This window comes from Phocoena phocoena, chromosome 2 (genome assembly GCF_963924675.1).
Source record: "Phocoena phocoena chromosome 2, mPhoPho1.1, whole genome shotgun sequence".
Classification (NCBI taxonomy): domain Eukaryota; kingdom Metazoa; phylum Chordata; class Mammalia; order Artiodactyla; family Phocoenidae; genus Phocoena; species Phocoena phocoena.
The window spans coordinates 142,924,633-142,950,199 of NC_089220.1; the positions used below are offsets into that span (position 1 = coordinate 142,924,633).

Consider the following 25,567-nt stretch of genomic DNA (forward strand, 5'->3'; position numbering starts at 1 on the left):
GCAAAGTCCCACAGGGTCTCTCTCTTTGCCTCTGCCAGGTGCTCCAACACCACTTCTCAGGCTGCCCACCTCGCTGCAGCCACACTGGCTTTCCCTCTGTCCGTACAAGCTGAGCTGGTCCCTTTGCGGGAGCTGCCTCCTCTTCATTCTCCAGGTCTCAGCCTAGCTGCAATCTGGCAGGGGGGGGCCGAGCCCCCTGCAGTTAGCATCCACCCTTGGTGGGGGGTGTGTGTGTGTGAAGGGACTAGATGCTGATCCCCAAATGTCTGAGCTTGAGAGGATCTCAATTTTCTGGCACACATGAGAAAACAAGAGTCCCAGAGAGGGCAAGTGACCTGCCCAAAGTCTCTTAGCAGATTAGCTGTGGAGCTACAACTCCTGGTCTAGTGTGTGTGTGTGTGATTTGTGTTTGCTTCCTTTTGTTTTATTTTATCCACTGCACTGGGACATGTTGACTGAATTCGGATGGTGTGTCCCGGGCTTCTGTTAACAAACAGAGCCCTAGACCTTGGGGCCAAACAGCAGCCATAAAATCTGCTAAAGGACAATGCCCGGGCCTGTTTCCAGCCAAAGAAAGTCTGGGAGATAGCTCAGTGGAGGGAGGCCCAGGCAGAGGGCGGAGGAAGACAGCGGGGCTCCCAGGAGGCCAGCCTACCTTTCTTCAGGGACACCTCCACCAGGATCCTGTAGTTGGGCTTGGTGCTGCTGGCGGGCGCTTCAGGGCTTTCCAGGATGAAGGAGTTGCAGTCCTTGGTGACACAGGTGCTGGAGCTCAGGGAGCGGCACAGTGGGGGGGACAGGCGGCTGCCGCTCAGGGAGTGGGGGGCCGTCAGGCGGGTCCTCACCGTGAGGGCGAGGAGCCCCTTTTTGGCTTGCTGGAAGGAAAGAGAGAGGGCCACGGCTTCCAGCAGCAGCTCGGGGCAAGGGCAAGTACCCGGGTCTTTGTGGGGAACAACAGTAGAATGCTTTTTAAAGAAATGTTGCCACATGCGGGTGTGTGCGTGTGTGTGTGTGAGATACAGAAATGTGTGTATACATATACATGACATATATTTGTATGTCTGGATATGGATATGACATCTTATATACGAAGTATATATATGCCAAAGAGATGGAGTCTTGAATTGAACTAACTAGATGGAGACTCAAAAAATATCTTTCAGTGACTGTCTTCGAAACTTTAAAGATTGTAATATAAATACATAGAACGTTACACCTTGAGAAAACCATAATTCAAAAGGACATGTGTACCCCAGTGTTCAATGCAGCACTATTTAGAATAGCCAGGACATGGAAACAACCTAAATGTCCAACGACAGAGGAATGGGTAATGATGTGGTACATATATACAGTGGACTACTACTCAGCCATAAAAAGGAACGAAACTGGGTCATTTGTAGAGATGCGAATGGACCTAGAGTCTGTCATACAGAGTGAAGTAAGCCAGAGAGAGAAAAACAAATATCGTACATTAACTCATATATGTGGAAGCTAGAAAAATGATACTGACGAACCTATTTGTAGGGCAGGAATAGAGATGCAGACATAGAGAACGGACATGTGGACACGAGGGGGGAAGGGGAGGGGGAGATGAATTAGGAGATTAGGATTGACATATATACACTACCATGTGTAAAACAGATAGCTAGTGGGAACCTGCTGTATAGCACAGGGAGCTCAGCTCGGTGCTCTGTGATGACCTAGATGGGTGGGATGGGGGGGAGGTGGGAGGGAGGTCCAAGAGGGAGGGGAGAGATGTATACGTATAGCTGATTCACTTCATTGTACAGCAGAAACTAACACAACGTGGTGAAGCAATTATACTCCAATAAAGAAATAAAATAAAATAAAACCGTTCTATAAACCTCAAATAGTTGATGCAGCCCCCGACAACAGTCCTGATTACACTATTATTTTCAGAGTAAGGCCTTTTTTGAACAATGTGCCTAGATGAGTGTCAGCAAGGTGCCCCACGTAAAGGAGCCCACATTTGGAATTTGTAGGTTTGAAGGAAGGAGGGTGATGCTGGGAACTTGCTTCCTTTGTCTGAAGGCCCCAGAGTTTGGCCATATATTGATAATAAATGGTCACCTTGAACTTCTGCAAAGCGTCCTGATGTGTGAGTCCAGCCATCGATTCCCCGTTGAGTTCCAGAATTTCATCACCTGTTGGGAGAGGGAGAAATTGTAGCTGAGAAGAGTTTTGCCCAATCAGGAGGCGTTATCCCTTAAACTCTAGTGCCCCCACCCCCCGTCCAGGTTTCTGTGAGATGTACAAAGCATCACAGAGAACATCTCATTCAGGGCTCTCCCCCTGGGAGGTGGGCAAGGCAGCAGTGCTGGGCCTTCTCTGGCACTGCTTACTTTCCAGGGTGAGATCCAGGGTCCTTAGCCAGGCACACAAGGCCTGGCCCAATCGGCTCCCTGCCCACCTCTGGGTTTCACCTCTTTCTCTCCTGCCTCTCAGCCCCTCATGCCATTCGCTCCCCTGGACCATTTCCTGATACCACACACCTGCCTTTCCCACAGTGGTCTGTGCAGTTCCATGCTTGTTTCCGTGCCATCTTCTGAACTAAAATGTACATCTCCTACCTTCTTCACCTACCACTTCTTAGTCGCTTGGTCTCTGCTGACTTTGCACTCTCGTGGCACCCAGAACCTACCACTCTCACAGCCCTTGTCACCCCGGTGGTCATCGATGAACTGTGAAAGTCTCTCCCTGGGGAAGGGGCTTTGTTACATCAGATGCTGTAATCCTCAGGGCCAATTCTGGGTGAGGCCTCCACAGTGCCCAGTAAATGTGGGTTGGATGTGATGTTTCCAGAATGCAGTGTAGGTCCCAAGTTACAGAAGAGGAAAGTGAGCTCAGAGAAGTCCAAAGTTCATATGGTAAAAAGTTAGGACTTAGAGCTTTTTCCTCCTATACACCTAAGAGAAGAAATTTTTCTGTATCCAGAGATCCATTTTCATGGGGATGGAAAACCACTTTCTCCTATTCATTCCATCTATTCAATACATAAACAAAGAGCACTGTCTCTGTATTCAACACTGTGCTGGGAAATTCAGATGCAAACATTATTTTTTACACGGGTTTCTGGCCTGCGTGCTATTGGGTGAATCTGCTGTCACTTAATTACGGTCCCACGGTAGAGAATCCATCATTTTTCTCTGGTTGTTTTTAATATATATATATTTTTTGTCTTTGATAGTCTGAAGCTTCACTAGGATGTATTAGGGTGCTACCTCATACTGAAGTTTGCATAATTCTGGAAAATTCTGGATAATTCTGGAAAATTCTTAACCACGATCTCATCGCCTATCGCTTTCCCTCTTTCACTCTATTCTTTCTTTCTAGAATTCCCATTAGATTATTTTGGACCATCTCAACCTATTCTGCATGTTTCTCTAGGGCTCATCTTTTGCTTCTCTATTGTTCTGTGTGGCCTACTGGATAATTTCCAGATCACAAATTCTCCTTACAGCTGCATTTATCTACTGTTTAACCCATCCGTTGAGGTTTTTTTTTTTTCTTTCAATGACTTTGCTTTTTTTTAATTTCTAAAAGTTATTTTTTTCACATCCATCTATTTTTTCATTGTGTTCTGTTGTTTCCTTATTGTTTTTCTATTCCTTCTCTTAATTTTTTTTTTTTTTTTTTTTTGCGGTACACGGGCCTCTCACTGTTGCGGCCTCTCCCGTTGCGGAGCACAGGCTCCGGACACGCAGGCTCAGCGGCTATGGCTCACGGGCCCAGCTGCTCCGCGGCATGTGGGATCCTCCTGGACCGGGGCACAAACCCGTGTCCCCTGCATCGGCAGGCGGACTCCCAACCACTGCGCCACCAGGGAGGCCCTCAACTCATTTTTAAGGGGAGCTTGTTTTTCTGTGGAATTTCCACACCCCTCAGGTGGCTACTTCTATTTTTTTCCTTTATTTCCAGCAGGCACCCCGGGGTCTCAGGACTGGTTCAGGACCAGTAGTAACGTTAGCTCCTCAGCTTGGGAGTCCTGAGCTGCAAGGGCTGACGGCTGAGGTTGCACACTCACCCTGACACGGGTTTGGCTCTTCATTTTCTCCAGCGAGATGTCTTTTCCCCACCCAAGGGCCAAGGACAAAATTACGTTTCCTTGTTGCTTCCCTGGGCTTGCTGGCCTTTCATGAGGGCAGCTCTTTAGTATGAAGGCTTTCTACAGGTTCTCAGAGGTTCCCAGGGCCCAAGACCACCTCTCCTGCCCCTGTGTGAGCATCGAATCCCAGCCCCTGGGCCTTAGGCCCAGTAAGCAGCTCCCTGTGCTATCACGTCATCAACTCCTGGGAATGTCACGCTTAAAGTGGTTTCTTTGTTTCTTAGAAGCTGGGTGTTTCCACTTCTTTCTTTAGAGTTCCGATGTGCTGTTTTAGCCAACTTGTGTCTATGACAATAAAGGGGTGGGAAGCATATTCAAATCAGCTTAATCTGTTACGTTGCTAAAACTAGACAAGAAAAATAAAAGGCTCGGTCCTTGTCCTTATGAGATTCCAAGTTGAGGTGTGACAACCGACAAATTAAAAATAATCAAAATATAACTAAGTACTTGCTGAAGGCAGGATCTACAAAGAACACACTTCAGAAACGTCCATTCTTTATGACACAAGAGGCTGAACTTGTCTTCAGATTGTTAGAATGTCCATCCCAAGGGGGCCACATACTCTGGGCCCTCCAGAGAGTCCTCAGCCTTATTTGGCCATATCTGGTGGAAGGTGAATAGCCTCGGTTTTGCCTTATAAATCTTACACAATCATTTGTTTGCAAAGGGAATACAAATAAAACATTCTTAGCCTTGATCTTGACACCAAACTTTTGTTGCAACTGACGGATCTCCCGGGGAATTCAAGGGCGTATTCTAAAACTTCACTTTTGAAAGAAGTTACAAAAGGCAACTTGGTCAATTATTTGAGGCTAGAATCAAGGACTGCAGACTAGCTGAGCGTCCTTTTCACCGAATTCTTACGATCACTATTAACTAAGCGAGACAAATACCCAGAAAGAAAAAGAATGAAGCTTGGCTTGGGCAGGCTTCTCTCTTCTGGCCACTTCAATTCCTCCTCCACCTCTTAGTCAAACACAGAAAAGTACAGAAGATAAGGAAGCAGACCCGCCCATCTCAAGATTCTGATCCCACTTTCCTTCCTTTCTCTCAATGACTCCTCTGCGTGCCTCTTGATTTAGCTATCCCCCTCAAGCCTTGCCTCGGCCCTCTTCTCTCTCCTCTCTTCCCTGCTTCCTGCATCCACGCTATAACTTCAGCTATTTTCCAAATGACCCTAAAAATCTACATTCAACACTTATTCCCTTCCTGAACTGGAACCCAAATTTTCATTCGCCTGCTGGACAGCGCCACCTAGTGCTCACCTGGAGACCTCACTCCGCTCTGCCGCTCAAACCTAAACACCCTCGTTTGCCTTCTTTTGCTACCCTTCCTCCACCTCCTGTTATATATAATTCATCATCGTTCTCTAGTTTACTAAGATCAGACGCCTTCACGTGTTCTCTGATCTCATTTGCCACCTCCCCAGAAGCCCTTGTTTCCCCCATCAGCATCTTTCTCCTCCCAGGGTTACAGCCTCAGGGCAGACCCTTAAGAGCTGGAGCCTGGCTCTTAAAATAGCCTCTGAACTCGTTTTACTGCTTCTGGTGTCTAGCCAGCCCACTTCATCTTACACTCGGCTTCCTGAATCAACTAAAAACCCTGGTCCTGGCTGGTCCCTCCCAAATCATAAAAAGCTTCAAATGCTCCCCACTGCCCATACAATAAAATCCATACACATAATGTTAGAGTTGGCAAACTTTCTCTATAAAGAGCCAGATAGTAAATATTTTAAGCTTCGCAGGCCACATGCTTTCTGTCGAGACTACTCAACACTGCACAAAAGCAACCATAGACGAGAGGTCAATGAGCGAGCATGGCCGTGTACCAATAAAGCTTTTCTAAGGAGGCTGGAATTTGAATTTAATTTTCACAAAAGAATCCAAACTTCTTTGGACTTTTTTTCAGCCGTTTAAGAGACATGAAAACTCTTCTTCCTTCGTGAGCCTTATAAAAATAGGCAGTGGGCCAGACGTGGCCTGCGGGCTGTAGCTGGTCAACCCTGCCCTGAACAAGTTAGGTTATTAAAGGTGGTTTGGCTCGCAGCAGAGCTTACAGAAACTGGCCTGACAGAGAAGGTAAGAAGGTTGTGAAATCACTTCTCTTTAAAGATCCACCTGTAGCCCAGTGTCAGGCCTGCAGCATCTTACCTCTGCTCCCTGACTACCTGCCCCAGAATTTTGCCTCCCAGTTAAAACCGGGAGATTTCCTGGGGCCAAGCCTACACGTGACTGTGGGGTAGGATTGGGGGTGGGGAGAAAACCCTCCCCTCCAGGACAAGGGGATAGGGAGGGACACTCAGGGGACACCTCAGCGCCCTGGGCCCCTTCCTCTCAGGATGGCCAGGGGCTTCCCTCCCTGGAAGAGATGAAAAAGCTGGAGGGAGGTAGTGGATGGGAGTAGGGTGGGCAGAAGGGGAGGGGCGGCAGCTGGGCGGATCCTGAGCTCCTCAGTAGAGGGAACCTATCTGATAATCCTCTGTATTCCTAGAGGCCAGAACGGGGCAGGCTCACAGAGGACTCACTGGAAGCCCTGGGCCTGGTTCCCCGTGTCTGTGGGCTGGGGAGGGCAGAGAAAACGAAACAAAGGGGATGTCGATGGCTGCCAGCAACGCAGAGGGGCCTTGACAAGCAAAGGCGTAAGAGGGATGGAAGGTGTCTTCTGCCCCAGGCCAGTAACAGGAACGAGACTGAGTGTGCAAACACACCCAGCCAATGTGCCAGGCCTGACGGAGCCATCGGGGCCCGCAGACCCCCGAATCCACGCAAGCTGGATTCTGAAGGCTCAAGACACATGTCACTTCCCCAGTAGCTTCTACTGGTAGCCTAGTGATTCTGCTTTTGATTCCACCAACATCATCTAGTGAAGGCCGGGAAATCTACCTTCCTGTAGCCTTCCGTCGGCGGCTGCTGCTCCCCCCGCAAAGATGGTTTTAACGTAAATTCCAATGGGGCCATAAATGCTGTCCTTTCCTCCAACGATGCTGAAGCCCAGGCCCTGGGAAAGAAGAGGAGAAGGTCAGATTTCGGAATGTTCCATGCCATTCACTGGGCTGCCTTGTCCTGAGGTCCTGCCCCAGCCCTGAACAGAGGACTCAGGGAGGAGGGGGGTGCCCTTGGTTTTAGAGGTCTCGGGACCTAACAGAGGAATGGGAAAAGTGGTAACTTCAAGGCCACGCTGGGCTGTGTCGTGTCTGGAGCTTTCTCACGAGTCTGATGTTCCCCACATAGGGGGAGTCTGAATGGAGACTAGCAAGTACCCTGGCTCTGCCCCTCTGACTAGCAATTCTGGGCAGATCACTTCCTGTCTCTGAGCTTCAATTTACCCCCTTGGAAAATGATGCTGACATCGCCAAACTCACAGCGTTGTGTTTGAATATTAACTAAGACATCCAGCAACCAGAACTAACACACCAACACCAATAATCGTAAAAGCAGCAGCTGACAATGGAAGAAACATCTCTTCTCCTACCAAAAGCTGTTCATTCCCCTTCTGTTCTGCATCCCACCCTTCCCCTTCTCAAGGAATTTACTACAGTCCTGTGCTCTCCCTCCTGCCCCTGCAGTACCACGAGGTCAGGAGCTGCCAGGTGGCAGCAGAGAGGAGGCCAGAGGCCGGGGAAGCAAGAGAAAGACGTGAGTGAGGTCGACAGACGGCAGGAAGAGAAAGGCGGGCGGGTCCAGCTTTGCCTGTAGACCTGCAGTGAGTTAGGACAACCACCTAGGCAGACCCAGAGAGCAGCAAAGGAGGTGCACACACAGCCTGCTTTATTTGGTTGATGACTGAGAGCACCCTTCTTCTCAAGAAGGCTTAGCTTGGGTCGCAATGGATTCCTCTGGAGACTGTGAGCTCCCCGGAGGTGGTGAACGCATCTCATTTGTCAGTGTCTGCTCTCTGGATGCAGGTGCTCGGGAAACATATGTTATAGACAGAAGGCACGAAAGCCAGCTGGAGGCCGGGCCTTTGGATTCAGCTTGCAAGCGTGCCAGGAAGCAGTAAGCAACTTGGCTCCCAGGAAGACCCCTCCAAGTGATGGCTGCCAAGTAACAGCATCACCGCGCCTGGGCAATTTCTCCGAGGCCAGCAGCTGCTCGGCCCAGCATCACAGAGGTGGCAGGCCAGGCAGCCACCTTCAAGACCCTAAGGGAGCCTGGCGAGCAGGGGCCAGACAGGAAAGCTGTGCGGACAGGGTGCTGGTGTGAGCTTCTGGTGAAGGTGTGGGTGTTCCAGGATGGGAAAGAGCAACGGTGTCCAGGAGCAGCATGGGGGTAGGAAAATGAGAGGTAGGGCAGCTTCCGGGCTCCCTGTATGGGCGCCCAACTTCTTCCTGGCTGAAATAATTGCTCTAGACCCAAACTTTCACCCACCCTGGTGAGGCCGGATGGTGTAGTGGTTAAGAACAAGATCCAGGGCTCAGAAAGTCTTGAGTCAACTGCTCACTAACCAAGTGACGTTGGGCCAGTCCTGTAAGTCCCAGATCCCCAGTCTCCTCACCTATTAACAGGAGATAATAATAGGGTTTTGTGAGAATTAAAGGAATGATCCTTGCAAAGCCCTTAGCACAATGCCTGGGTTTTGGTCGCTGGTTTTATTGTTTTTGGCTACCTCAGGCACTGGTGGAACCTTCTAGCTCTGCTTCTTCCTCCTCCTACTTATCCCTGTTAATGATGAGGTCTTCGGTGTGGAGGTGTATCAGGAGGACAGTGGGAGACCCACCGTATTTCTAACCCATCATCCCTGCTCTGCACTCCAGGCTTCCGACACCAAACACCTTACGGCTCTCCATCGAGGCCAGTTCAATCCACCCAGTGACACATCTGCCCACGAAATCTATTTACTGACTGTACAGTCTACGCACACCGAGATGACTGACACCACTGTTGATCATCTTTGCATGAGTGTTGGTGCTTTTCTCCACTCTGCCTCCTTTTGAGCATTGAAAAAAGTCTAAAAGTCAACCATGTTAAAAATGCTTCTACCTAAATTCAAGGGGGCACAAGCATTGTGATTTACAAATCAGAAAGAGGGGCTGTCTAGAGAAAATCAGCACTGGCGTGAGTGACCCCCTTGTGATTAGAGGAACAAACATCTCAGTACTTCCCACTTGTGTCTCCTCATTTATCTCTGCTCAGCTCCCAGGAGACAGGAGGGGTGGGGGTGGAGGGAAGGACTCCAGACATATGGGGCCCTCCTGCAGGAAGACCATATCGGTGAACAGATCTTCCCTCATACCGCACACCAAAATCATATGAGGTGGGTAGAAACCTACCCTTCCATCATTTAAGCATCTCGGTTCCCTGGGCTGGCCTGAGGACTTTGCAGCAGCTGCCATGTCTATTTCAGAAGTTCTTCAGTGCCCACGTCAACTCCATGTATGGGATGGCATGTTCTGGAAGCAATGCCAAGGAGCATCTGGGATGTCCCACCATTACCACTGCTTTTGTGCCCCCCTTTCGATATTTCTCAATTGTGGGGCAAAAATCAGTCTGAATATCTGAATTTGGGGAAGACACACAGACTGAATGTTTATGTCCCTATCCCAAATTATATGTTAGGGGGAGCCTTTGGGAAGTAACTAGGCCATAAAGGGGGAGCACTCCTGAAGGGGGCGGGGGCAGGTAGGGATAGAAGGTGAAGAGGTACAAACTACTATGTATAAAATAAGCTACAAGGAAATATTGTCCAGCACAGGGAATATAGCCACTATTTTACAATAACTATAAATGGAATATAACCTTTCAAAATTGTGAATCACTATGTTGTACACCTGAAACTTATATAATATTGTACATCAACTATACTTCAATTAAAAAAAATAAGTAAAATAAAATAAAGGCAAAAACAAAAGAAAATAAAGGCTAATTTGTTTATATATGTACTTGCTTTGTTTACAAAATATATTTATTCTAAAGAAAAATACGGCCTTGGTCCAAAAAAAAAAAAAAAGAAAAATGGTGGAGCCCTCATGAATGGGATTAGCGCTCTCACAAAAGAGACCCCAGAGAACTCCCTTGCTCCTTCCACCATGTGTGGACACAGAGAGAACGAGGCATCCGTGAATCAGGAGAGGAGTCCTCAACATATGTGGCATCTGCCGGCACCTTCAACTTGGACCCCCAGCCTCCAGAACCGTGAGAAATAAATACCTGCTGTTTAAGCCGCCCAGTCTATGGTATTTCTGCTGTAGCAGCCTGAACTGACTATGATGATGTTTTGAATTCAAGTAAAACTAACTTCTGGAAAATACTACGCCAGGGAAAAACTGGGCAACATTTGTCTTCCTGTGACCTGCACAGGGCAGAGCAACCCTGACTGCCCCTCCCCGTGCCGGCAGGAGAGCATCCGAACACTCGTGTTCTGAGCCAGAATCACCAGTCCCTCTCTCCACCCTTCCCGCGACATGACAGCTCCTCAGGCACCCGTGTCGACCCAGTAACTTCTGTTGGCCACAGTCCTTGCTCACCTTGGCCTGGCCCTTCATCAGCACGATGTTGGAGATGACGGATGCCTGGAGGCCCCCCAAGGGCTGCACAAGCTGAGCTGTGCTGAGCGACCGTATTGGCCTTGACGGACCCTGGAACGAGGGACCAGGGTGGGGAGAGGATGAGTCAACAGGACGACAGCACACACCTTGCTGGGAACGGGGACAGGGAAGGCCCAGCCGAGGAGAGGACCCTGGTGCCCTCTCTCCTGAGGGAGATGGGCCAGAGCATGGTGAATGGGGTGTGGGTGGGCGTCTGGTGGAGGGGGGCTGTTTTGGTGGCCCCAGGAGCCTGATCTCCCTGTGGACCAGCAGCCAGAGGCTCGCTAAGGCTTGTCACGGGAGTGACACAGACCACGCTGCCCCAGGACAACGAGTCCCATAACCGGAGTCCCCAGCCCAGGTTGGGAAGCCAACGGCCAAGGACACCCTCGACAGAATCCAAGCCACATTTACGGAGACCCCATTTAGTGCCAGGCACAGGGTGGTGGGCAAAGGGTCAGGAACCCAAAGATGTGAAAACTCAGAATGTAAATTCCAGGGGGAGGCAGACAGGGGATTACCCACTTGCATAGGAGCAGGCGTGCCAAACAGACACACGCCCTGCGCCCCACAGGAAGTGCCGCGGAGAGGGGCAAAGGAGCATGGTGGTTAGGTCTCAGACTTGGGAGCCCGGCTGCCTGGCTCTCCAACTATCAGCTGGTGACCTTGGGAAACTGACTTAACCCCTCTGTGCCTCGGGTTCCTTATCTGTAAAGTCACCTGTCACTTCGGAAGCTGTCTTTTTCTAACACTGGAACCCTGATGATTCCCGCTGGTGAGCGAAAAGCCTAATAGCTCAAGGAAGGGAACGGAAGAGAGAAATGAAATCTTCAAGCATCTGATGTGTACCGTGTGGGGAGAATCAAACATCGCTTGACTATGGACCCTACAGGGGAGCTAAGACCCTAACGTAAGTAATGACACCAACAAGGCACGTTGGGTGAGTCTGTAAGAGAAGCCCAGACACGTTACGATGGGCGTCAAGAAACATATAAGGGTCAAGCACTTGGAGGACTCAGGAGAGCTCGCAGCGGAAGTAGTGCTAGGAAGGGTTTTGAAGGATGGGGTAGGGTTTGCAGGCTAGAGGTGAGGGAAGGGGACAGGGTGCTGCAGACGGAGGGCGCTGTATGCTCACAGGTGGCCGCAGGAGGCACTGCGGGTGCCTTGTGCCTCGGCCGGGGCTCAGGGACACAACAGGCTGGCTGGGGTGACAAGTGAGGGGACCCTGTGCTTCACACCTGCTTGGCTCTCAGACTGCAACCTCATGCCCCACAGTGGGAAGGGCATGGACTGGTGAGGGCTTGGTTTCAATGTTGGACCCTTAGGTTTTCAAGATGTGTGAATTCAGACCGCTACTCCCCTTGCCAAGCCTCTGCTTCCTCGCTGTACAATGGGGCTAACATTACCCTCCATTCTAAGCTCAGGAATTACAGTAAGTCCCCTACATACGAACTTTCAAGTTGCAAACTTTCCAAGATGCAAATGTATGGGCCATCCATGTCAGGCATGAGTGACATCGCAGCTCGCCCTCCGTCTCCTGTTGCTGACGATCCTTCAGCTCTAGCATCTCCCACCTCCTCTCCCTCCTCTAGTCAGTAACTCTTCTTGCCTGTTCACTCGATGCCAGCCCCTGGATGCCAGCTGTTGTACTGTGCTACTGTACTTTTCAAGGTACCGTACTATAAGATTAAAAATGTTTCCTTTGTTTTTGTGTTTGTTTTTTTTATGTATTGTTTGTGTGAAAAGTATTATAAACCTATTCCAGTGCAGTACTAGAGAGCCGATTGTGTTAGTTGGGGACCTAGGCTAACTCTTGGACTTACGAACAAATTGGATTTACGAACACGCTCTCGGAACAGAACTCGTTCGTGTGTAGGGGACTTACTGTAGAGGCAAAATGTGTAAAGCAAGTCACTACATCACAGGGGCTAAAAGCGCAGGTTCTGGAATCCTGAAGCTCTGACTTCGAGTCCCAGGGCGGACTCTTATTAGCAATGTGAATTCACATGCCTTCCTTAACTTGTCCTCACTTCCCTCGCCCACCTCCTAGGGTCGCCGTGCAGATGAAATAAAGGGACCCACATAAAGTGCCCGTTCAGGGTCTGCATGGGTGGAATGTTCTCTGCACATCAGCTCCTCATAGCATCAAAGCAGCCGCGGTCACAAGTGCCTGGCACTCATAGGTGACCGTTCCTAATGTGGTTCTCTGCCTGCAGGTGCCCACACTCACGAAGCCAGCCCCTCCCCTCTGTAATTCTGTGGACGTCAAACCACTAGGAAGGTCTCTTCAGCCGCCGCTGAGTCTGGACCCCTCCCCTCTCCCCCTGCTCTCCAGGGTCCCCTGCCTTCGTTCTTACCACAGCCTTTCCCGTTGCACAGTCCAGTTGTTGAGACAGAGACTTCCTGTTGCTACAGAGGGAATAAGGCTGCCTGTCTGTGGAAGCTGCCGATTTCTTGGTCATTGGAAAATCAATCTCTCCTGTGCAGTAGGGATTAACACCTAACCCAGGAGAGGAAAAAAAGGAAGAGATCATTTGTGCTGTCAGAAAGCAAAGCTCAAGGGAGAACAACGTCAGCCCCGGCCAACGGCCAGCCCTCATGAGCCAGCGGCCAGAGTGAACTTGAACCATGGAGCGCCCAGTGCTGGGTGCAGGATGCAGAGTGGGGGCCAATGAAGACGTAGGCAGCATTAGCTCCATTCATGCTGTCTGCACCGCAGGGCGCAGGTGGGACTGTCACTTCCATCTCACCTCAGCTCAACTCGAGACAGCTGGCAAGGCATCTCCTACATGTCAAGCAGGATGCTGGGCTCTCAGGAAACCGCAATGCTCTGTCAACTCCAGTGCCTGCTGCCAGGGGGTTTGCAATCTCGACCCAGGAGGGAGAGGAGGGAGAGGAGGGAGAGGAGGGAGAGGAGGAATGCCCCCAGACATGTAGAGCCAGAGAAGAGACCGGGCAGGAGCCTGTGGGATCTGCCATGGCGACACCCAACCTCCCGACAGCACCTGACCGCTTCTTACACACGCGCACACGTACACACACACGCACACACAGGCACATACACACCCCTAACACAGGCAGGCAGGGTCAACTCTTGATTCTTTGGGGATCTAAGAAAATGCAAAGCCATCATCTTCTTTTTCTTTTGGGGGAACCCCAGACTTCCTTTCACCCAACCGGGAACTCTACCTCTTCCAGCTGGAAAAATCTGCAGAGATTCTCTGCTATGGCCCCTCACTGTCTAGATCAGTGCTTCTCAATTGAAATATAATACAAGTCACATATGTAATTTGAAATTTTCTAGCAGCCACATTAAAAAAACAAGTCAAAAGGAAAAGCGAGGTTAATATTAATCGTGTATTGCATTTAGTCCAATAGACCTAAACCCTGTCATTTTAACATATAATACATAAAGCTATTAATGAGGTATTTTGCATCCTTTTTTTGGTTTTGTGCTTAGTCTTTGAGTTGGGCGCGTCTTTTACACTCTGAGCATTTGGACGAGCCACACTCCAAGTGCTCGAGATGTGAACAGCGGCCACGGTACTGGGCAGCAGGCACCCAGAGAGGGGCCGATTTTCCTAGTGTCCCTCCACTCAAGTGAGTGGACAAGGCTTCGGTGGGAAATTTCCCAAGAGAAAGACACGAGATGGGTGGTGGTTCAGAGCGAAGAAGGGACGTTGGAGCAGAGCTTTTGGTTTGCTTTCATTCTTAGCATGGTAAAGACTTAGGCTGAAGAAAGAAAGCCACTGCCCAGGGTGGGCTGAGAACGTGGGACAGAATGGGCATTCCTGGAGATGTGAGATCCCTAAGGGGAAGAGGAAGAAGGGACAAAGGCCTGGGGGAGAAAGGAGATGTCCTGGTCCACTGGCACTCCAAGTGGCTGGGGCAATGTTTCCCTGCCAGGACAGCTGCTCCCAGCAGCTGTCTCCACACAAGGAGCTGGTTCTCCATGACTCACAGAGACCCTCTGACCCCAGAGGGGCCAGGAGAGAGAGGAAGCCAGGAGGTTCAGAAAACCACGCCCCAGAAAGCGGGGACGAGGAATCCTGGAGTGGGGTTGGGAGGAGGGGCTACAGATGGTCCTAAATCTGTCTGTGCGTCATGTTTAACTGGTGTGTATCGTAAGTGGGGCAAATTTCAATGCCCCACCCAGACCTATTGAATCCATGTCTGCATGGATGGGGTCTGGGGCGGAGGTGGGGGTGGGGGCGGGGGTTCTGTGTGTTTATCAGGCTCCCCAGGCGATGCGTCCAGCTTTTGAGGAACCTTGAGGGAGTTGAGCTCCTCACTTCATGGTGAGGAAATCAAAACGAGTCTCCCATTCTCTCTGCCCACAGCAGTGCAAGGTGACTGCCATCTGACGAAGGGCAGCGGTGTACCGTTTGGGTTCAGAGGGAATAAGGACAAGCAATCACGTGGCCAACTGGGATCGGTCCACAGGACAGAAGCACCTAGAGCCACGGGCAAGCACAGGGGGAACAGGCCAAGCTAACTCCACTTCTACCCTCACTGATCCAGACCAAAAAATAAAAACTCGGGCTTTCTGTGGTTCCTGCTCCCACTATGAGTTCCAATCAGCAAGGACATAGGCCCAGAGTCAGGACAAGCAGTCTCTCGAAAGCACTAACTGGTCTGAGCCCTCACCTACTCTTTCAAAAAATTACTGGATGTGCTCCAACAGCAAGGAAATACATCAAAATTATCACCTTGAGTGGGGGAAGTTGAAATCAGTTAACATGTAGCACTGAGTGAGTTCACTGAAAATGTGGTTATAAAATCTAATGCAAAAACCAAAATAAATTTTGACTATATATTTTGAAGATTATATAATAATAATGTGAGTTTCTAATTTAAGTTTACATTGAATTATGAAATGGAAAAATAAATGGGAATGGGACTAGAGGTAAATAACACCATCTTCCATTAGGGGGACAATTTGGAAAATGTAGTCTCAAGTATTATTAATTAATTAAACTTAATTGATTAAACTTAAAGGAAATTGGAAGTGGTGAGAAAAATTAAATAAACCTTACAAATCACTGTAAAAACTAAACACACACACACACACACACACACACACACTCACACACAGAGCAAGAGGCAGAAAACAAATGACAAGTAACCATAAAAACAGAAAGTATAAAAAGAACATGAGGGACTTCCCTGATGGCGCAGTGGATAGGACTCCATGCTCCCAATGCGAGAGGCCCAGGTTCGACCCCTGGTCAGGGACCTAGATCCCACATGCATGCCACAACTAAGAGTTTGCATGCTGCCACGTAAGACCCAGTGCAACCAAATACATAAGTAAATAAGTATGAAAAAGAACATGAGTAAAAGCAAATATTAATTATAATACTAATGTCAATGGCTTAAGCTTCTCTCTTTAAAAAGATTGCCAGATTTGCTTTCGAGATCCAAGTGCATATCATTTGCAAGAGATAAACAAAATAAACAAAAAGTGTAAAATAAAAGGATGGGCAGAAACTACCAATGAGTAATGCTGGAATCACCCACTTAGAAAAAAAAATCTATCTAGATACTTGCTACATAGCAAACACCAAAAATAAATTACAGATAGAGTAAGTTGGGAAAAAAAAAGGCAAATCATTTAAAAAACTGGAAAAAACAACACTATGTAGAAATAAGTTAATCGATGTGGTTGTATACTTAATAATCTTCATATTATAGAACCTCAATGATTCTCTCCTAAATATGTAACCAAATATGATAAAAGAAATGTGTACAGCGTGTATCTATAATTATTTTGTAAATGTTGATAAGCTGGAAGCAACTTAAAGGTGTCAGAGTGTAATAATTAAATAAGTATACATGAGGAAAAACTAGAAGAAAACACAGCCAAATATTTAATAGTTCTCTGGATGTGGAAGACACTTTTAACGTTAGACAGGAAAATTTGATGAATTTGATTAGATAAAGATGAGAACATCTTCATGCTAAAAAATTAAGTTAAAAGAAAGATAACCAACTGAGGATCCTCTCATCGACTGAACTCAACTAGAAACCAGAGGGCCAGGGCACCTGGATGACGCCATCTGAAAGAGTCAGTGGCTGGGCTGCAAGCAGGGCTGCTTCACGGGCATGCGACCTGTGAATTCACACAGAGCCCCAGACTTAGAAGGTATTCAGCTTGGTTTAATGCTCTGCTGTCGCCATTTTGAAATTCTTCATAATATTTGAACAGGAGTCCCACATTTTCATCTTACAATGATCCCCACAAATTGTGAAGCTGCTCCTGGGTGCAAAACAACCCACCCTCCACTCCACCAAAAAAGCAGACAATGGGTAAGGGGAAGAGGGGAATAGAGAGAAACCTGCATGGCAAATATTTTTAAAATTATCATCCAGTGTGGGCTATGATTGAAGAAATTGTTATTTGTATACATTTATTAGAGTATTAGCTCTGGAAATTTGGAAGCCCAGATAAAAATCTAAGGTATATTTACCTTTTGAAACTCCATTTCTAGGATATTATGCTAAAGGAAAAAAAGTGATGAAAAAGGGCAACTAGTAGTCCAAAAATAGGAAATGATTAATATAATGATGGTCCATCCTACAACAGAATCACACGAGGCTTAGAGCGTTTAAGGGATGTGCCCAAGGTCACAGAGATAATTATTTCTGGAAGCAGGATCTAAATCCAAGTGCCTTGGCTGCCAAGTGTGAGCTCCTAACCACACATCAGTCCACTGCCTTGTATATTTCACCTGAGAAAATCACTGTAAAGTCGAACAAAATTTCATGGACAGTCTCAGCAATGTTGATTATGTTAGCAAAAAGCTGAGAATAACTTACCTATCTAATAATAGGGAGCAAGCTAACTAGATTATGTACATAATAAAACACTATATATCCACTAAAAATAGTGTTTACCAAAGAATTCCCAATGACGTGAGGTCAAGGGTGTGTGTGTGTGTGTGTGTGTGTGTGTGTGTTTGTGTGTGTTTTCTATAGGCATATATAGGCATAGGAGGAAAATAATTGACAATGCTAACATAGATTGCCTCTAATTAGGATTTGGCATTGTTTTAATTTCTTCGTGCTTTTCTGCATTCTTCACATTTTCCTGACTTTGCATTAGCACCGTTCTCTTTGCAACAACCAAGAATCACGACATCTTCCAGCCCCAGCTCCCATCCTATACCAGATGAGGTGACAGAGGCCCTGAGAGAGACAGTGGCCTTCCTAAGACCAAGGAGCATCTTAGATGACAGAGCAGGTGTAAAGTCCTCATCTTTTATCTTCTGTGTCAGGTCATCCCAACTTGGCACTTGAAGTCCATCTAGAAGAGAAGTTGACTAAACCACAGATAGCTCTGTCAGCAAGGGCAGAGGTGCTCTAGCTGGCCAGGACATGCAAACGCAGTGAAGGGTGCTCTCAGAGGGGCAAGCAGACCACCATCTTGGGCTAGTCCAGCTGGACAAGCAGAGACCCACCCTCCCCCAAATCTCCAACATCACTGATGTTCTCGATATTCAGCAACATCTAAGCCCTGCTCCTAAAGATGGTTCAATGACACACTTACTGGTTGAGTTGCTGCGTGTCCTTTGGTGACAGGCTTTGGGAAACAGGAAGTTACTACTTTGTGCATCCAGTTTTCCACACTTTTCTCGAGAGGAAGGTGTAGAAGCTTCCTGCAAAACAATTTCCATCTTTTATTCAGCAACTTAGTTAGAACAGAAAAACTGAGATTTCGACACTGACCATGGAAGTACTTGTCAGATTGTCTGTCTCCTCCACTAAATTACAGGCTCTATGAGAGCAGGGATTTAGAATTACTGTCATCCATTAACTCATAGATATATTAATTCAGTTAATAAAGAATATGAAAATATAATATCTTTATGTGACAAAGAATACAAATTATAATAAAGAATGAATAGAGATTGCATAAATGTTGAACTAATGCAACAAATGTTGAATGATTATGTCAGCTATTACATGTCAGGTTCTTTGTTAGGCATTAGGGATTTAGCTGTGAGCAAGACAGAGAAGGGCACTGAGAAAAGGCATTTTCGTGACGGAAGGCCGACGGCAAACAAGCAAACAGATAAAGGTGAAAGATAATGACAGAGAATAATAAGTGCTACCAAGAAAAGAACTAGAGACTGACGTAAATGGGAGGCTGGGAGGAATGTGTTAGAGAAGATGATCAAGTAAGTTCCATCGTTCTGGCACATAATAGGCACGTAGAAACCGTCATTCAAAGAATATTATATAAAGAGATTTCTTAATATTGAACCATCCATGCATTCTTGAGTGTTTTACAAATTTCTTATACTGCTGATTTCTCTCCGTGAAGATTTCATTTAGGACTTGAAAAATCAATATTCTTAAGTTAAATTTGGTTATCATTCTGTTATTCTTTTTCTACCTTGCCATATTGATCCAATTTCCCCTGCTTCTTCTTATACTAATAATTTGGGAACTCATTGTACTGAGTCTATAAGCAGTATGTATTAAATCACATACTTGAACTCATCTCTCTATCAGGGTCAGTGATGAAATAGAAAACATATGACCCTTCCTCGGGTAAGATGAGAATCTGAAACAACTTTCACGCACTTCCCTCTCCTCACCCTGGTATTTTAGAAACAGAGGACAGACGGACAGAAGGCTAGAGGTTAACAATGAGGATAATGGCATTAATTATTTTACTTCTCTTTCCAGAACTACTTTTTGTATCTTTTTTTATTGCATAATTTTATTAGCCACAATGATCTTGACTTAATTCTTGAGTTATGTTGGTTTTATTCCTCACGACCATAATCCTTCGGAGAGAAAGAGAGAGTGTGTGTATGTGTGTGTGTGTTCTCAGGAAAGTTGTGCAGATGGAAAGCTCTGAATATTTGCATGTCTGAGAATGTCTTCCTGTGGTCGTCACACTTGAATGATTTGCTGAGTATAGAGTTTAGGGGTATTGGTTATCCTATCTAGAAACTCTAATTGACTCAAATGCTACCCGGGATTTAGTGTTTTAGCGTAGAGGTTTGCTAGGGGTACCTGCCACCCTTTTCTGACAGGTCCGTCTTGTTCAAAGCCAGCCTTGGCAGTGCCGGTTAATTTCGTGTGCCAAGTGCCTGCCGACTTCCAGCACCTGGTACATTTCCCAGAGTGGAAGGAGGGAGGATCTACCGCTGCCTCTCACTATGCACCAAGTAACCCATCCTCCCCTCCAGCCCCCGGCATTGTGAGCTGGTAGGTATTGGGGTTGAGGGGTCTGCTGGCCCCTGTCCCACTCATTCCCCAGGCCTTTCCCTCCCGTGTGGTCAACGGCAGGCTAACAAGCCCTTCCCTCAATCCAGTCTCACCTGCACTATGTCATGCAGAAAGTTCTCATGGGTTCCAGAATGTGGTTGGCCCCTTTCCGTGGCTTCCTGTTCTGACATGCTTTTCTCCCTATTGGTAGTTTTTTTTTTTTTTTTTTTTTGATAGAAATTTCTAAGAGGTGGGGGAGTTAATAAAGTGTACATGTAACCGTCTGGAGCCAGAAGTCCACTCACAGCCTTTTTTTCTTTTTAAAACTGTATCCAGTTCTGACACAAGGGGATCCTGCAAGAAACCACATATCAATTCCCTTTTATTTCTTGTACACATCAATGTTAAAATCAGAGAACTCATCTTCCTAGACATTCATTTTCCTTTTCACCAGCAGATGGCGCTATATTAACCTGAACAAAATTATCTTCTCTAACCAGGGTAGTCCAGGAAACGTTTTAAAGGAGACAACAGGGATTATATGGAAGGTGGTTTAGTTCAGTTGAATTCTTGAGACTCCACATTTCTAGGACTTAGCAAAATGACTGGTTCTTTGAATTAGCTGTTTCATACGACATGGTAGTCAAAAGATATTTCTTAGCTCCAATAGTTTCTCGAGGTCATGTCCTAATTCTAATATCAAGACTGCCCTCTGGCATTATTCCCACCTCTTCATGTTCTCCAGTGAGACTATGAAAGTAAATAATAACATGTTATTTCAGTATCTCTTTTGGATTCACTGATAAAACAGCCAGTATGTCTACTTGTTTAAGTGAAGCCTTATTTGCAAAGTACAATTGTAATGTATTTCCCCCCAAATATCTAGTAAGATGAAGATAAATAAGTAAATGAGGTAAACACAAAACATAGAATACTAAGTATCTTTTAAAATAATGTTTATAAAGAGCTTTTGGGATATAGATATACTTGTATTATCATGGTAAGTTAGAAAAAAAAGATATTATGATCTGAATAGAGTCTGACTACAATCATGTAAAATAGGCCTAGAAAAAGGACTGTAAATAAATACACCAAAATAGTAACACTCTTTCATTCACCATATTTTACTAAGCATTTACTACGTATGAGGCACTATTCCGAGGATAAGGATATGGCAGTACTCGAGAAAGACAAGGTCCTGCTCTCATGAATTAGCAGGATTGTGTTTGGGTGATGGGATTATAGCTACTTATTTTCTCTTTTACAACTTTCTGTATTTTTCATATATTCTATAATGAGCATGTATTACTTCAGACCAGAAGCAAGTGATTAATTTTATATTTACTTCAATTGTCACATTAGAAGACTTACGACAAAGTATATTTATTGTTAAATTTCTTTCTTTTAATCCTCTTTATAAAGCTCCCTGTCCAAAAGATGATTTAGAAATTGCTTGACATATAAAGCCAATTGATGGCAGAAGAATCATAGAAGTGGAGTCTTTTTTTTTTTTTTTTGTCCAGATTACCTGGAAATGGTTAACGCCACATTCAGAACAGGGAATCTTAAAAGACTTTAGAGGGCTTCCCTGGGCTTCCCTGGTGGCGCAGTGGTTGGGAGTCTGCCTGCCGATGCAGGGGACGCAGGTTTGTGCCCCGGTCCGGGAGGATCCCACATGCTGCGGGAGCGGCTGGGCCCATGAGCCACGGCCGCTGAGCCTGTGCGTCCGGAGCCTGTGCTCCACAACGGGAGAGGCCACAGCAGTGAGAGGCCCGCGTACCGCAAAAAAAAAAAAGACTTTAGACCTTATCCAAAAGGAATTGAACCAGCCGGCTCAACCACTCGGCCACCCTGTTCTCTACATTTCAGCGGCTCAGCCTTTTCTGGCCGTGGCTCCAGGAGCAGTAATCTCACTGTGGACATGCCGACCACAGACCCTCTGCTGCTTGCACAAAGTTTATGGACGAGTCCTTCTACTCCACGACTCTGTGTCCTCCAGCCAAAGCTGTCTCAGACATGAGACATGTAACCTCTGCCATGTAGCCAGTCTCTGAACTGGCTGAAGGTTTCAATGAGTTGCATCTAAGCAGGCTACCGTCAAGCTCTTGGATAGCTGTGAAAAGTGGAGGTGCTTCACTTTGACACGGCTGTGGTATGAATCAGTTCACTGGACAGCTACTACAGGGAAGAACGGAAATGTACTCCCATAAACAGAAGATGAGATCTAAGTAGCAATTTTCTATCAGACATATATGTAAAAAACGATATGGCCCCTAAAAGCTCCAAAAATAGAGGCAATGGCACAAGTGCTATGGACCTTCTATTTCCTGGACATTGACAAGGATCCAGTGCTCTTCCAGACTCTGAGATCATCTCAAGGTATTATTCATTCTTTTTTTTTTTTTTTTTTTTTTTGTGGTACGCGGCCCTCTCACTGCTGTGGCCTCTCCCGTTGCGGAGCACAGACTCCAGACGTGCGGGCTCAGTGGCCATGGCTCACGGGCCCAGCCGCTCCGCGGCACGTGAGATCTTCCCAGACCGGAGCATGCAGGGGGACTCTCAACCATTGCGCCACCAGGGAAGCCCTATTCATTCTTTTTAATCATAAAACCCTGAGCATAATGTTTCTCCACGAGATATGCACAGTGGGATGAGCAGATAAAGGGTCATGAGGCCAGCAGCATAAAGCCTCTTATGACTCTGGACTGGTCAGTTGATTGTTTGGTCTTGGTATCCTCTTTTGTCAGGTGAAGGGGTGGACGAAACAACTTCTATAACCACATTTGGCTCTATACTTTTGAATGTAACTGATAATTATGTTTAAAGAGCAAAAGGGTTACTGTCCTCTCTGAAATGACCACATGTCAGAAGATCATTCACAAGGAGAAAACATCCTCCCTTGGTTCCCTGGTCCCTCTCCGTCTGGCAAGGGTATCCTGGGTGGAGTGGTTTCTCAACAAAGGAGTCTCTGTAGGAGGCTCTTCGAACATTTGCACGGAACAGCTCCCCCAACAGCCCACAGAACAGAACTCTTCTATTCTTGCTCCCAAGGTGGGGCTGCTCTTGAGGCCAAGGATTTGTCACTGAGGTCAGAGGCTGGCAAAGTCATTTCCAGACACATCTCCCCTTGTTCTCCTCAGAGACTGCAACCCAGAGCAGCAGTTCTGTGGGTGGTGTGCCCCACCATTACCTGGGTGGCAGTCTCTACATGTATCAGTCCCACTGGTGCCTGAGTGGGGAATGAGGTAGACTGTCCAGAGAGCCCTCCCAAAGTAAGGACCAGTCACGTAACCGCTAAGACTTAACAGCCAACCCCAAGAAATGGAAAAAACCCATGATCCGCATGTAACCAAGGAATAAACCTGGAATGAAGAGGCAGAGTTCTGGGGCATTGTTTTCTACAAGCAACATTATTCTGGAGTCTAAACTGTTCCCCAAAGGTTACAAGGCTCTACTACTCTGTTAGAAGCATTCATTTTGTATACAGACCCTTAACATTGCTGACACAGCTTGATCCTTTTGGAGCTTGGTGACTGCATTCCTCTTACATACGAGCCTTTCCATTTTCTTTTATTTATTTATTTATTTATTTATTTTTTAAACATCTTTATTGGGGTATAATTGCTTTACAATGGTGTGTTAGTTTCTGCTTTATAACAAAGTGAATCAGCTATACATATACATATGTTCCCATATGTCTTCCCTCTTGCGTCTCCCTCCCTCCCACTCTCCCCATCCCACCCTTCCAGGCTGTCACAAAGCACCGAGCTAATATCCCTGTGCCTTGCGGCTGCTTCCCTCCAGCTATCTACCTTACTACGTTTGTTAGTGTGTATATGTCCATGACTCTCTCTCGCCCTGTCAAAACTCACCCTTCCCCCTCCCCATATCCTCAAGTCCGTTCTCCAGTAGGTCTGCGTCTTTATTCCTATCTTACCCCTAGGTTCTTCATGATATTTTTTTTCCTTAAATTCCATATATATGGGTTAGCATACGGTATTTGTCTTTTTCTTTCTGACTTACTTCACTCTGTATGACAGACTCTAGGTCTATCCATCTCATTACAAATAGCTCAATTTCATTTCTTTTTAAGGCTGAGTAATATTCCATTGTGTATATGTGCCACATCTTCTTTATCCATTCATCCGATGATGGGCGCTTAGGTTGTTTCCATGTCCTGGCTATTGTAAATAGAGCTGCAATGAACATTTTGGTACATGACTCTTTTTGAATTTTGGTTTTCTCAGGGTATATGCCAAGTAGTGGGATTGCTGGGTCATATGGTAATTCTATTTGTAGTTTTTTAAGGAACCTCCATACTGTTCTCCACAGTGGCTGAACCAATTCACATTCCCACCAGCAGTGCAAGAGTGTTCCCTTTTCTCCACACCCTCTCCAGCATTTATTGTTTCTAGATTTTTTGATGATGGCCATTCTGACTGGTGTGAGATGATATCTCATTGTAGTTTTGATTTGCATTTCTCTAATGATTAATGATGTTGAGCATTCTTTCATGTGTTTGTTGGCATTCTGTATATCTTATTTGGAGAAATGTCTATTTAGGTCTTCTGCCCATTTTTGGATTGGATTGTTTGTTTTTTTGTTATTGAGCTGCATGAGCTGCTTGTAAATTTTGGAGATTAATCCTTTGTCAGTTGCTTCATTTGCAAATGTTTTCTCCCATTCTGAGGGTTGTCTTTTGGTCTTGGTTATGGTTTCCTTTGCTGTGCAAAAGCTTTGAAGTTTCATTAGGTCCCATTTGTTTATTTTTGTTTTTATTTCCATTACTCTAGGAGGTGGGTCAGAAAGGATCTTGCTGTGAGTTATGTCATAGAGTGTTCCATTTTCTCTTTGAACTGAGATGCTATAGCTGCTCCGGTCTAAGGGAGCCACAAAATGGAACCCAAATGCCCTCCTGATCCAGGCTTGTTTCCTGTGGTTGGGGTGATCATGCAGCAGCAGACTTGATCTTTAAGTCATAAGGTTAAATAACTGGCCCCAGAAGACTGGTTCTGGGATGGTCACATGGTCATGTGGGCTGCTGAGGCCACATACCTCCTGATATGGAGAGGAAGGGTGGAAACCAGAAACCTAGGAGTCCTCCAAAAGTCCTGCTTCTCCTCCCGTGGTCCCTACATGACCACAGCCACAAAGTCCTTGTAATTCTACTTTCTCAAAATGCCCCAACACATCCATTCTTGCTGGTTATGTTCTAGTTCATAGTATACCTTTTAGATTAGGCTATTACAATGGCGTATGGAATCTAAGGAAAGTATTTTTAAGAATATTTTTAACAAATGGTCTGGGACAACCGGATATCCACATGTAAAAGAATGAAGTTGGATCCCTTCCTCACACCATACACAAAAATTAATTCAAAATAAATCATAGACCTACAAGTAAGAGCTACAACTATAAAACTCTTAGAAAAACAAATATAGGACTAAATATTCATGAACTTGGGTTAGAGAAAGACTTGGTAGATATGACATCAAAAGCACGAGTGACAAAAGAAAATACAGATAAATGGACTTCTTCAAAATTAAAACCTTTTGTGTTCTAAAGGACGCCATCAAGACAGTGAAAATACAACCCACAGAATTGAAGAAAATATTTTCAACTCATATATCTGATAAGGGACTTGTATCAAGAATACATAAAGAGGGACTTCCCTGGTGGCTCAGTGGTTAAGACTC

The 25,567-nt window shown here is 46.3% G+C and overlaps 1 protein-coding gene across 1 annotated transcript in view; it reads right to left on the reverse strand.

Annotated features, from left to right (window-relative positions):
• Nucleotides 1-25,567, reverse strand: part of IL16 (interleukin 16) — an 87,117-nt gene that overhangs the window by 26,855 nt on the left and 34,695 nt on the right. The window contains exons 3-8 of the mRNA XM_065870923.1: nucleotides 18,199-18,307; nucleotides 13,007-13,149; nucleotides 10,590-10,700; nucleotides 7,009-7,123; nucleotides 2,092-2,165; nucleotides 656-875 (exon numbers count right to left, since the gene is read on the reverse strand). Coding sequence (XP_065726995.1) covers nucleotides 656-875; nucleotides 2,092-2,165; nucleotides 7,009-7,123; nucleotides 10,590-10,700; nucleotides 13,007-13,149; nucleotides 18,199-18,307 — 772 coding nt within the window. The remainder of the gene's footprint in view (nucleotides 1-655; nucleotides 876-2,091; nucleotides 2,166-7,008; nucleotides 7,124-10,589; nucleotides 10,701-13,006; nucleotides 13,150-18,198; nucleotides 18,308-25,567) is intronic.